The sequence below is a fragment of the Oncorhynchus clarkii genome, unplaced genomic scaffold (assembly GCF_045791955.1).
Source record: "Oncorhynchus clarkii lewisi isolate Uvic-CL-2024 unplaced genomic scaffold, UVic_Ocla_1.0 unplaced_contig_1467_pilon_pilon, whole genome shotgun sequence".
NCBI classification, from domain to species: Eukaryota; Metazoa; Chordata; class Actinopteri; order Salmoniformes; family Salmonidae; genus Oncorhynchus; species Oncorhynchus clarkii.
In genome coordinates this window covers 5,463-19,397 of record NW_027258093.1, presented here as the reverse complement: position 1 = coordinate 19,397, position 13,935 = coordinate 5,463, and the positions used below count along the sequence as shown (strand labels likewise).

The following is a 13,935-nucleotide window of genomic DNA, read 5'->3' as shown; positions in this document are numbered from 1 at the left end:
ACTGAGACAGACAAGACTGTTGCAGCGGTACTGAGACAGACAGGACTGTTGCAGAGGTACTGAGACAGGACTGTTGCAGATGTACTGAGAAAGACAGGACTGTTGTAGAGATACTGAGACAGGACTGTTACAGAGGTACTGAGACAGGACTGTTACAGAGGTACTGAGACAGACAGGACTGTTACAGAGGTACTGAGACAGACAGGACTGTTGTAGAGGTACTGAGACAGACAGGACTGTTGCAGAGGTACTGAGAAAGACAGGACTGTTGTAGAGATACTGAGACAGGACTGTTACAGAGGTACTGAGACAGGACTGTTACAGAGGTACTGAGACAGGGCTGTTGCAGAGGTACTGAGAGAGGCAGGACTGTTGTAGAGGTACTGAGACAGACAGGACTGTTGTAGAGGTACTGAGACAAACAACTGTTGCAGAGGTACTGAGACAGACAGGACTGTTGTAGAGGTACTGAGACAGACAGGACTGTTGTAGAGGTACTGAGACAGACAGGACTGTTGCAAAGGTACTGACACAGGACTGTTGCAGAGGTACTGAGACAGACAGGACTGTTGTAGAGGTACTGAGACAGACAGGACTGTTGTAGAGGTACTGAGACAGACAGGACTGTTACTGAGGTACTGAGACAGACAGGACTGTTGTAGAGGTACTGAGACAGGACTGTTGCAGAGGTACTGAGAGAGGCAGCACTGTTGTAGAGGTACTGAGAGAGGCAGCACTGTTGTAGAGGTACTGAGACAGACAGGACTGTTGTAGAGGTACTGAGACAGACAGGACTGTTGTAGAGGTACTGAGACAGACAGGACTGTTGCAAAGGTACTGAGACAGGACTGTTGCAGAGGTACTGAGGCAGACAGGACTGTTGCAGAGGTACTGAGACAGACAGGACTGTTGTAGAGGTACTGAGACAGACAGGACTGTTGCATAGGTACTGAGACAGGACTGTTGTAGAGGTATTGAGAAAACCAGGACTGTTCTAGAGGTACTGAGACAGACAGGACTGTTGCAAAGGTACTGAGACAGGACTGTTGCAGAGGTACTGAGGCAGACAAGACTGTTGCATAGGTACTGAGACAGGACTGTTGTAGAGGTATTGAGAAAACCAGGACTGTTCTAGAGGTACTGAGACAGACAGGACTGTTGCATAGGTACTGAGACAGGACTGTTGTAGAGGTATTGAGACAGACAGGACTGTTGCATAGGTACTGAGACAGGACTGTTCTAGAGGTACTGAGACAGACAGGACTGTTGCAAAGGTACTGAGACAGGACTGTTGTAGAGGTACTGAGACAGACAGGACTGTTGTAGAGGTACTGAGACAGGACTGTTGTAGAGGTACTGAGACAGACAGGACTGTTGCAGAGGTACTGAGGCAGACAGGACTGTTGCAGAGGTACTGAGACAGACAGGACTGTTGTAGAGGTACTGAGGCAGACAGGACTGTTGCAGAGGTACTGAGACAGACAGGACTGTTGCAGAGGTACTGAGACAGACAGGACTGTTGTAGAGGTACTGAGACAGACAGGACTGTTGTAGAGGTACTGAGACAGACAGGACTGTTGTAGAGGTACTGAGACAGACAGGACTGTTGCAGAGGTACTGAGACAGACAGGACTGTTGTAGAGGTACTGAGACAGACAGGACTGTTGTAGAGGTACTGAGACAGACAGGACTGTTGTAGAGGTACTTAGACAGACAGGACTGTTGTAGAGGTACTGAGACAGACAGGACTGTTGTAGAGGTACTGAGACAGACAGGACTGTTGCAGAGGTACTGAGACAGACAAGACTGTTGCAGAGGTACTGAGACAGACAGGACTGTTGCATAGGTACTGAGACAGACAAGACTGTTGCATAGGTACTGAGACAGGACTGTTGTAGAGGTATTGAGACAGACATGACTGTTGTAGAGGTACTGAGACAGACAGGACTGTTGTAGAGGTACTGAGACAGACAGGACTGTTGTAGAGGTACTGAGACAGACAGGACTGTTGTAGAGGTACTGAGACAGACAGGACTGTTGTAGAGGTACTGAGACAGACAAGACTGTTGCAGAGGTACTGAGACAGACAAGACTGTTGCAGGGGTACTGAGACAGGACTGTTGTAGAGGTATTGAGACAGACAGGACTGTTGTAGAGGTACTGAGACAGACAGGACTGTTGTAGAGATACTGAGACAGACAGGACTGTTGTAGAGATTCTGAGACAGACAGGACTGTTGTAGAGATTCTGAGACAGGACTGTTGCAGAGGTACTGAGACAGACAAGACTGTTGCAGAGGTACTGAGACAGACAAGACTGTTGCAGAGGTACTGAGACAGGCAGGACTGTTGCAGAGGTACTGAGACAAACAGGACTGTTGCACAGGTACTGAGACAGACAGGACTGTTGTAGAGGTACTGAGACAAACAACTGTTGCAGAGGTACTGAGACAGACAGGACTGTTGCAGAGGCACTGAAACAGACAGGACTGTTGCAGAGGTACTGAGACAGACAGGACTGTTGTAGAGGTACTGAGACAAACACGACTGTTGCAAAAGTACTGAGACAGGACTGTTACTGAGGTACTGAGACAGACAGGACTGTTGTAGCGGTACTGAGACAGACAGGACTGTTGCAGAGGTACTGAGAGAGGCAGGACTCTTGTAGAGGTACTGAGAGAGGCAGCACTGTTGTAGAGGTCCTGAGACAGACAGGACTGTTGTAGAGGTACTGAGACAGACAGGACTGTTGTAGAGGTACTGAGACAGACAGGACTGTTGCAAAGGTACTGAGACAGATATGACTGTTGTAGAGATACTGAGACAGACAGGACTGTTGCAGAGGTACTGAGACAGACAGGACTGTTGCAGAGGTACTGAGACAAACAGGACTGTTGTAGAGGTACTGAGACAGACAGGACTGTTGCAGAGGTACTGAGACAGACAAGACTGTTGCAGAGGTACTGAGACAGACAGGACTGTTGTAGAGGTACTGAGACAGACAGGACTGTTGTAGAGGTACTGAGACAGACAGGACTGTTGTAGAGGTACTTAGACAGACAGGACTGTTGTAGAGGTACTGAGACAGACAGGACTGTTGTAGAGGTACTGAGACAGACAGGACTGTTGTAGAGGTACTGAGACAGACAGGACTGTTGTAGAGGTACTGAGACAGACAAGACTGTTGCAGAGGTACTGAGACAGACAAGACTGTTGCAGGGGTACTGAGACAGGACTGTTGTAGAGGTATTGAGACAGACAGGACTGTTGTAGAGGTACTGAGACAGACAGGACTGTTGTAGAGATACTGAGACAGACAGGACTGTTGTAGAGATTCTGAGACAGACAGGACTGTTGTAGAGATTCTGAGACAGGACTGTTGCAGAGGTACTGAGACAGACAGGACTGTTGCAGAGGTACTGAGACAGACAAGACTGTTGTAGAGATACTGAGACAGACAGGACTGTTGTAGAGATTCTGAGACAGGACTGTTGCAGAGGTACTGAGACAGACAGGACTGTTGTAGAGATACTGAGACAGACAGGACTGTTGTAGAGATTCTGAGACAGACAGGACTGTTGTAGAGATTCTGAGACAGACAGGACTGTTGTAGAGGTACTGAGACAGACAGGACTGTTGCAGAGATTCTGAGACAGGACTGTTGCAGAGGTACTGAGACAGACAGGACTGTTGTAGAGATACTGAGACAGACAGGACTGTTGTAGAGATTCTGAGACAGACAGGACTGTTGTAGAGGTACTGAGACAGACAGGACTGTTGTAGAGATTCTGAGACAGGACTGTTGCAGAGGTACTGAGACAGACAGGACTGTTGTAGAGATACTGAGACAGACAGGACTGTTGTAGAGATTCTGAGACAGACAGGACTGTTGTAGAGATTCTGAGACAGACAGGACTGTTGCAGAGGTACTGAGACAAACAGGACTGTTGCACAGGTACTGAGAGAGGCAGCACTGTTGTAGAGGTACATAGACAGACAGGACTGTTGTAGAGGTACTGAGACAAACAACTGTTGCAGAGGTACTGAGACAGACAGGACTGTAGTAGAGGTACTGAGACAGACAGGACTGTTGCAGAGGTACTGAGACAAACAACTGTTGCAGAGGTATTGAGACAGACAGGACTGTAGTAGAGGTACTGAGACAGACAGGACTGTTGCACAGGTACTGAGAGAGGCAGCACTGTTGTAGAGGTACATAGACAGACAGGACTGTTGTAGAGGTACTGAGACAAACAACTGTTGCAGAGGTACTGAGACAAACAGGACTGTTGCAGAGGTACTGAGACAAACAGGACTGTTGCACAGGTACTGAGACAGACAGGACTGTTGTAGAGGTACTGAGACAAACAACTGTTGCAGAGGTACTGAGACAGACAGGACTGTTGCAGAGGTACTGAGACAGACAGGACTGTTGCAGAGGTACTGAGACAGACAGGACTGTTGCAGAGGTACTGAGACAAACAGGACTGTTGTAGAGGTACTGAGACAGACAGGACTGTTGTAGAGGTACTGAGACAAACAACTGTTGCAGAGGTACTGAGACAGACAGGACTGTTGCAGAGGCACTGAAACAGACAGGACTGTTGCAGAGGTACTGAGACAGACAGGACTGTTGTAGAGGTACTGAGACAAACACGACTGTTGCAAAAGTACTGAGACAGGACTGTTACTGAGGTACTGAGACAGACAGGACTGTTGTAGCGGTACTGAGACAGACAGGACTGTTGCAGAGGTACTGAGAGAGGCAGGACTCTTGTAGAGGTACTGAGAGAGGCAGCACTGTTGTAGAGGTACATAGACAGACAGGACTGTTGTAGAGGTACTGAGACAGACAGGACTGTTGTAGAGGCACTGAGACAGACAGGACTGTTGTAGAGGCACTGAGACAGACAGGACTGTTGTAGAGGCACTGAGACAGACAGGACTGTTGTAGAGGTATTGAGACAGACAGGACTGTTGCAGAGGTACTGAGACAGACAGGACTGTTGCATAGGTACTGAGACAGACAAGACTGTTGCAGAGGTACTGAGACAGACAAGACTGTTGCAGAGGTACTGAGACAGGACTGTTGTAGAGGTATTGAGACAGACAGGACTGTTGCAGAGGTACTGAGACAGACAGGACTTTTGTAGAGGTACTGAGACAGACAGGACTGTTGTAGAGGTACTGAGACAGACAGGACTGTTGTAGAGGTACTGAGACAGACAGGACTGTTTCAGAGGTACTGAGACAGACAGGACTGTTGTAGAGGTACTGAGACAGATAGGACTGTTGCAGAGGTACTGAGACAGGACTGTTGTAGAGGTACTGAGACAGACAGGACTGTTGTAGAGGTACTGAGACAGACAGGACTGTTGTAGAGGTACTGAGACAGACAAGACTGTTGCAGAGGTACTGAGACAGACAAGACTGTTGCAGAGGTACTGAGACAGACAAGACTGTTGTAGAGGTACTGAGACAGATAGGACTGTTGCAGAGGTACTGAGGCAGGACTGTTGTAGAGGTACTGAGACAGACAGGACTGTTGTAGAGGTACTGAGACAGACAAGACTGTTGCAGAGGTACTGAGACAGACAAGACTGTTGCAGAGGTACTGAGACAGACAAGACTGTTGTAGAGGTACTGAGACAGGACTGTTGTAGAGGTACTGAGACAGACAGGACTGTTGTAGAGGTACTGAGAAAGACAGGACTGTTCTAGAGGTACTGAGACAGGACTGTTGTAGAGGTACTGAGACAGGACTGTTGCAGAGGTACTGAGAGAGGCAGGACTGTTGTGGAGGTACTGAGACAGACAGGACTGTTGTAGAGGTACTGAGACAGGACTGTTGTAGAGGTACTGAGACAGGACTGTTGTAGAGGTACTGAGACAAACACAACTGTTGCAGAGGTACTGAGACAGACAGGACTGTTACTGAGGTACTGAGACAGACAGGACTGTTGCAGAGGTACTGAGACAGACAGGACTGTTGCAGAGGTACTGAGACAGACAGGACTGTTGTAGAGGTACTGAGACAGGACTGTTGTAGAGGTACTGAGACAGACAGGACTGTTGCAGAGGTACTGAGACAGACAGGACTGTTGCAGAGGTACTGAGACAGACAGGACTGTTGTAGAGGTACTGAGACAGACAGGACTGTTCCAGAGGCACTGAAACAGACAGGACTGTTCCAGAGGTACTGAGGGTTCCCTGGGTTTCAGCCCCCGCTCTTCCCGGAGTAAGAGAAAGAGGTCGGTGTACCCTTGGCCCAGATGTTGTCCTACCTGGAAGAGAGCCCGGTCGGCTCTTCTCAAGACCACCTCCAGGTATCAACGACAAGCGGACCTCCCCCGTCTCGAGCAGAGGGTATGGCTTTTCACCCGAGATCTGCCTCTCCAGGTGTAGTCCCGCAAACTTTCACCCCGGTTTATCGGTCCTTTCCCCATCTCCAAGATCACTATCCCCTCTGCTGTTCGTCGTCTGTTGCCCCGTACCCTCCGAATACATCCTACTTGGGGGGGGGGGGTACTGTCACACCCTTATCTGTTTCACATGGCTTTATGATTGTCTCCATGCCCCTCCAAGTGTCGCCCATCTTCCCCATTATCCCCAGTGCATTTATGCCTATGTTCTCTGTTCGTCTGTTGCTTGTTAACCTCTAGCGTCGAGCAATCCCGTATCCGGGAGCGTAATCATAGCCTCAAGCTCATTACCATAACGCAACGTTAACTATTCATGAAAATCGCAAATGAAATGAAATAAATATATTGGCTCACAAGCTTAGCCTTTTGTTAACAACACTATCATCTCAGATTTTCAAAATATGCTTTTCAACCATAGCTACACAAGCATTTGTGTAAGAGTATTGATAGCTAGCATAGCATTAAGACTAGCATTCAGCAGGCAACATTTTCACAAAAACAAGAAAAGCATTCAGCAAACACCAAACTTTTTTCCAAATTAACTCCATAATATCGACAGAAACATGGCCAATGTTGTTTAGAATCAATCCTCCAGGTGTTTTTCACATATCTATTCGATGATAAGTCATTCGTGGCAGTTGGGTTTCTCCTCTGAAGCAAATGGAAAAATACACGCAGGTGGAGATTACGCAATAATTGCAACGGAGGACACCAAGCGAGCACCTGGTAAATGTAGTCTCTTATGGTCAATCTTCCAATGATATGCCTACAAATACGTCACAATGCTGCAGACACCTTGTGGAAACGACAGAAAGTGTAGGCTCATTCCTGGCGCATTCACAGCCATATAAGGAGTCATTGGAGCACAGCGCCTTCAAAATCTGGGGCATTTCCTGTTTGAAATTTCATCTTGGTTTCGCCTGTAGCATCACTTCTGTGGCACTCACAGATAATATCTTTGCAGATTTGGAAACGTCAGAGTGTTTTCTTTCCAAAGCTGTCAATTATATGCATAATCAAGCATCTTTTCGTGACAAAATATATTGTTTAAAACGGGAACGTTTTTTTAATCCATAAATTAAAAGAGCGCCCCCTATATCGAAGAAGTTAATTTTGTTTGTCAAGTCTACCAGCGTTTTGCCCCTTTCTCCTGTCATTTCTAAAGTTCCTGTTTTCTAGATTTCTCGGTTTGACCATTCCTGCCCTGACCTGCCGTTCGGTACCTTGTCACATCACCCTGGATTATTGACCTCTGCCTGCCCTGACCCCGAGGCTACCTGCCATTTATGTACATTGTCTTACCACCCTGGATTGTTGACCTCTGCCTAACCTGACCCCGAGGCTACCTGCCATTTATGTACATTGATTTACCACCCTGGATTATTGACCTCTGCCTGCTCCGACCCTGAGACGACCTGCCATTTATGTACATTGTCTTACCACCCGAGACTGTCTGCCGTTCTGTACCTTTTGGACTCTGATCTGGATTACTGACCTCTGCCTGGTCTTGACCTGCCTTTTTGCCTGCCCATTATTTTTGTAATAAACTTCTGTGACTTCGACACCTCTGCATCTGGGTCTTCTCCTGAAACGTGATTCCATAATATGCATGACATTTGGTTCTCTAGATGAGCTATTCTGAGTATAAACTTTCAGGTTTCATGTTAGAAGATTTCTGAAAGATTAAATTCACAAGATATCTAAAAGACAAATGGTATGCATCACAAAATGTAGATAAATTCACAATTTCTGTGTGACATTTGGTAATGTAACATTTGTAATGTCAGGAAATCGGCAGATAAATGTTACCAGATTCACCAACACTAAGTTTTATATGTCAAATGTTTCTACAAGATAATAACCACTAGCATCACATAATCACTAACCACCACACATGTTCAGACTCACCTCAGCTGTGAGATGTAGGGCAGACACTGAAGGAAACTCCTCACTTCACTCTCTTCATCTGACCAGCCCTTCAGCTCTACTGGTTTCTTCTCTGGTTGGAGTTTCAGCACTTCTAGGAGGAGAGAGGCCTTTCTCTCTGAGAGGTCTATGGACCAGACTGCAGGAGCTGACTGGTAAACTGGCTGTAATGCTGGAAGGACACTCCTGCCTGTTTGAGTCTCATAGTCCTTCACATGTGAGTACAGATCCAGCAGGAAATCACATTTCTGATTGTGATATACTTCAGACAGTGACAACACTTTCTCTACAGTTGTTTGTATGGTTCCTCTCTCATGGAGAGCTGCTTGAAGACACAGATTCAGTAGGAATGTCCTCTCTCTCTTTGTCCTCTCCAGATTATCCTTCAGTGGAGGAAATCTGAACAAACAGTTTAAAACACAGATGATATACAGGTGAGTGACGAGGACTGATATGAGTAACAGGGTTGGGGAACTGAAAACTAATAGCACCGTATGACTCCATCTTTTAAAACAATACAACTATGAATTGGAATTTTGTTAAATTTCAATTCCTACTGAATTAGAGTTTCTACAGCTTCTTCACATGTTAATGTATTAACAAGATAAAGACAGTGTAAAACATGAATACTATCTACACCAGGTCAGTGATATATGGACTCTTGTTGGATAAACTCACTCACCTCAGCTGTGAGATGTAGGGCAGACACTGAAGGAAACTCCTCACTTCACTCTCTTCATCTGACCAGCCCTTCAGCTCTACTGGTTTCTTCTCTGGTTGGAGTTTCAGCACTTCTAAGAGGAGGGAGGCCTTTCTCTCTGAGAGGTCTATGGACCAGACTGCAGGAGCTGACTGGTAAACTGGCTGTAATGCTGGAAGGACACTCCTGCCTGTTTGAGTCTCATAGTCCTTCACATGTGAGTACAGATCCAGCAGGAAATCACATTTCTGATTGTGATATACTTTAGACAGTGACAACACTTTCTCTACAGTTGTTTGTATGGTTCCTCTCTCATGGAGAGCTGCTTGAAGGCACAGATTCAGTAGGAATGTCTTCTCTCTCTTTGTCCTCTCTTCAGGGGATCTTCTCTGATCCTGTGGTGGAGTAAAACTGCAAGAACAGTTTAACAACAAATAGATTGATATGTGAGAGATATGATATGCATTTCTGATGGTCACATTATGGAGGGTAAAATACAATGACTATCTTTCTAAACTCAACATTCACTTCAATTGTTCCTAAAAATCCTGACCACAAAGTAAGATTGCATCTTCTAAAAACAGTATGTGTATATTTAGGTCATTAAGTTATTGCAGAAAGCTACAAACTTCCTCTCTAAAGGGAAATACAGGGACAGACAACTACAATCTCTGAACTGTACTGATCCAACTCACCTTAGCTGGGAGATGTAGGGCAGACACTGAAGGAAACTCCTCACTTCACTCTCTTCATCTGACCAGCCGTTCAGCTCTACTGGTTTCTTCTCTGGTTGGAGTTTCAGCACTTCTAGGAGGAGGGAGGCCTTTCTCTCTGAGAGGTCTATGGACCAGACTGCAGAAGCTGACTGATAAAGTGGGTTCAATGAGGGAAGGATACTCCTGGCTGTTTGATTCCTATTGTACTTCACATGAGAGTACAGATCCAGCAGGATGTCATATCTCTCAGTTTGATACACAGAGAACTGTGACAGCAGTGTGTTCACAGTTCTATGGCTTGTTTCTCTGTGATCTAGTGCTGCTTGTAGACACAAATCTAGTAGGACTGCTTTCTCTTCTGTCTCCAGTTTTTCAGGGGATCCTCTCTGATGTTGTAGATGGGTAAACCTGTGACCCATAAAACATAAGAATGTCTATGTTCAGATAGTAGCAGGGAGAATGTGACTGCTGCCTCTTTAATGGACTGAATACTGTTGTCATGTCAAAAATTTTTAAGTATTCTAGAACGCAGACTTTACTGTAGTTAAAAAACTTTACAGAAATCTATAGTAAGTACTGTAGTCTATAGTAAAGATCGAGGAATACTAGTGTGTGGTATAGTAATCTACAGTGTACCACAGTTTACTACAGAATTCTATAGTAAGTACTGTAGTATTCTAAGTGTTATTATTTGTTCATATTGGCACTCACCTGAGCTTGTTGATATTTGGTAGACACTTTAAAATGGTTTTGCTGAGAGCTTCACTGAGAACAGTTCTCTGATCCCAGTGTAGACAGAGATTAACCCTCTCTAGACTCTGCTTCATCACTTCTTCTGCTCTCTCAAACACTCGTCTTTCACCCTGGACTGGAAGGTGCAACTCCTTTCCACGGAGACCAAGTAAAGTGGTGAAATCCATCTCTGTCTCACTGCTCAGCAAAGTTGTCCAGAGTTGATAGAGCATTGAGGGGTCAGATGAATCATCAGAGGATGGTCTTTAAATAATAGATTATACATTTGATTATATTTCATAGTAGCGGAAACGGAAGTGCTTATAATTCAGTATCTGAATAGAAGAGAAAATAAGATATATTTTTTTAAAGATGGGTTGCTTCATCCCAATGCATCTTTCTTTTACTGGTTAATTGGCAACAAACTGGTGAATTAGATAACACAAATATTACCCAAGATGTCTGACATTCTTCAGAGAGCCCAGTATCAGCCTTACTCCTTGGTCTGACACAGTGCAGCCATTCAGGTCCAAGCCAACTTTTCTCTCTGCAGACTGACTGGTCACATAAGAGACTGCACAGCACTGGTGAGGATCCAGATGTTCTCCACTCAGGTCTAGATGATAGTCCAGTTTGTCCAGGAGAAGCAGACAGGCCTCAGTAGACTGATATTCATACAAGCACTGACACAAAAACAGAAGATCTTTCTCAGACTCGGGATCACCACCTTCTACATGATCTTGGTTTGTTTGAGATGGAAGAAATGTGTTCACCACTTCCTTGAAGAACCAATCTGATGTCTTCTTGATCTGTTCAGCTGGAACTAGACTGTTTACCAATCTAGTATTCCTCTCATTCAGAAGCCCACACAGGAAAGGAATTAAGTGTTTTGTGTGTTTCCATTCTTCAGTCGGGCACTTCTCGAGAACCTCTCTGATTTTGTCTGGATTCTGTAAGAGCCAAAGGGCACCAAAGAACTCCTGCATTGTGTAGTGGAGAAACGCAGAGCAAGTGTCTGATGCAGTGGGCTCAACCTTAACCATAAATGCCCCCAAGAAGGCAAAATGGACACTGCCTTCTTCACAACTCAGTGTTGTCAAGTTCATGTTTTTCTCATTTGTTGCATCAAAAGCAATTTCTGCCAAAGACAATATTTTCTCTCTGTTTTTTATGAGACACTTGTTGTGATCTTCCAGTCGTTTGCCACTGTGTTTTTGGATGCAGTGACGGAGGATGTTGATGTACATCTTAGTTGTAGAACATGGCTGCTTAGAATCCGCTAGGGTAGAATAATAACTACAAGCAACAACCATTAGTGCGTACATTGGGACATGGCACAGACTGAACAACTCTAGGTTGTTTAACACACTGCTCAAGGAGTCAGGCTCAGCACTCAGCATCTGTGTTAAATAAGCCCTGATGGATTCATCACTGAACCCTTTCACCTCCACTCTGAACCAGTCTGTGGGCCAGTCTGTCAGGAAGTCTTCCGATTGATCTGGTCTGCATGTGGTCACAATCTTTGCGTCAGGGAGGAGGTTCTCCACAAGGTCCTTTACTACCGACAGAGAGGAGAGGTCTGTGATTCCATCAAATATGATGACAACGTTTTCAGAGTTCTTCTTAATATCCTGTAACACTTCTTCTTTACTTTCGTTTGGCTCACTGTACATGTTAAAGAGAAGGTCCTCCAGGCTCATGGGTTTTCTGTGTGAAATGTCTCTCACCTCAAAATAAAACATGTAATCTAGTTCTCTGTGATCTTTCTCTGCCCAGAGGTTCAACATTTGATGGGATACTGATGTTTTTCCAATTCCAGGTTTTCCAACCAGGAGGATTTTTTCATGTGTTTTAAGCAGCTCAGCAGGGGATGTTTCCTGTTTGGCCAAGGGGATGAAGCTCTTTAGTTTTTTAGGCCGAGCTTTCTTGCATCTTTTGCTTTTCACTTTAATTTTAGAGTCAGATGAATGCACATGTGTATCTAACACAAGAGGGGTGTAAGAGAAAGTCCCCCCATTTCTACATCTATCTGGTAGGAGACTACAGCTATGTTTCCATGCACCCTCTGTGATCTTCCGTGCTTTACATTTCAGCTGTGTCTGATATCCGTGACAGGGTTTTGAACCTAAAATAAGGGTATTAAGGGAAGAGAGAGTAAATGCACTGTGCCAACAAATCAAAGCCAATCTAAAGGACGAGAGAAATCCAGGATAGAAAACTACAAGGATACACTGGTAGATCTTCATAGATTGAAGGGGATCTTTTGGGGATCAAATAAAATAAAATAAAATAAAATATTTTGGGGATAAATGGTCATCAAAAACAAGAAGGACCGAGGGGCAGTAAAAAACACATTTAAAATGTCTTTATTATGATGGCATGTTTAACAGAATAACATCTATAAAAACTCTGACACGTTTTCAGCATAGCCTTCTTCAAGATGACACAGATCTCTACTGAACATGCCATCATAATGAAGGCTTTTTTTTACTTAATGAAAAGTGCATTGGTCGTCCTTGTTCTTGATGAACAATCTTAAAAGGTACATTAACCCCTGTGCGCTTCAAATAGCTTCCCCAGCAGCATGGAACCAAAGGAATGATGTCAAAAGTCTAAACCCTGTTGCACTAAATTAACCTACAATAATATTTGAAAGACACGTTTTAACAGGTATGCTATTTTCAGCCAATTGTATACTATATAGTGTACTAATAGGACACTATACAATCGCTTACCAACAAAGTAGTCTGTCATCTCTGGGTCGTCCTTGAAGGGGAAGTAGCTGATCCATTGCTTTAAGTCAGCGTTGTCTAAGGTCCTCTTCCTTGTGATGTCTAGAATCGTCAGTAACTCGTAGCATGCAACCTCTCCTTTGGCCGAGACCCAGTCCAGTATTTTTCTGGTTTGGTCAAAATGGTCAACTTCAGCCTGAATTTTACTGACTTCCTCCTCGTTAAGAACCTTGCGCTGGAACAGGTTTTCCACAATGAGGGGCAGATTCTTGAGCTTTCCAATGAGATGTTGCCTTCCATTTGTAATGTACTCTAAAGCAGATTGTCTTGTAGAAGCCATGTCTCAGGTTGTTAAAATCACTTCAACACGTTGGATCTCTGGAAGAAGACAGTACATATGTAGTCAGTCAACAGTAGAACAGTCAAGTAATGATTAGGTTTATTTATTAAATGAAACGTTTTATCCTATGTAAAATAAACATACCCCAACTACAGTGCCTTGCGAAAGTATTCGGCCCCCTTGAACTTTGCGACCTTTTGCCACATTTCAGGCTTCAAACATAAAGATATAAAACTGTATTTTTTTGTGAAGAATCAACAACAAGTGGGACACAATCATGAAGTGGAACGACATTTATTGGATATTTCAAACTTTTATAACAAATCAAAAACTGAAAAATTGGGCGTGCAAAATTATTAATTAAGTTA

General features: G+C 44.6%; 1 protein-coding gene across 1 annotated transcript in view; it reads right to left on the bottom strand.

Annotated features, from left to right (window-relative positions):
• The window catches only part of LOC139395351 (protein NLRC5-like), a 32,919-nt gene extending 19,344 nt beyond the window's left edge, over positions 1 to 13,575 (bottom strand). The window contains exons 1-6 of the mRNA XM_071142919.1: positions 13,231 to 13,575; positions 10,949 to 12,620; positions 10,475 to 10,759; positions 9,743 to 10,171; positions 9,030 to 9,458; positions 8,330 to 8,746 (exon numbers count right to left, since the gene is read on the bottom strand). Coding sequence (XP_070999020.1) covers positions 8,330 to 8,746; positions 9,030 to 9,458; positions 9,743 to 10,171; positions 10,475 to 10,759; positions 10,949 to 12,620; positions 13,231 to 13,567 — 3,569 coding nt within the window. The 5' untranslated portion in view covers positions 13,568 to 13,575. The remainder of the gene's footprint in view (positions 1 to 8,329; positions 8,747 to 9,029; positions 9,459 to 9,742; positions 10,172 to 10,474; positions 10,760 to 10,948; positions 12,621 to 13,230) is intronic.
• Positions 13,576 to 13,935: the final 360 nt, after the last annotated feature.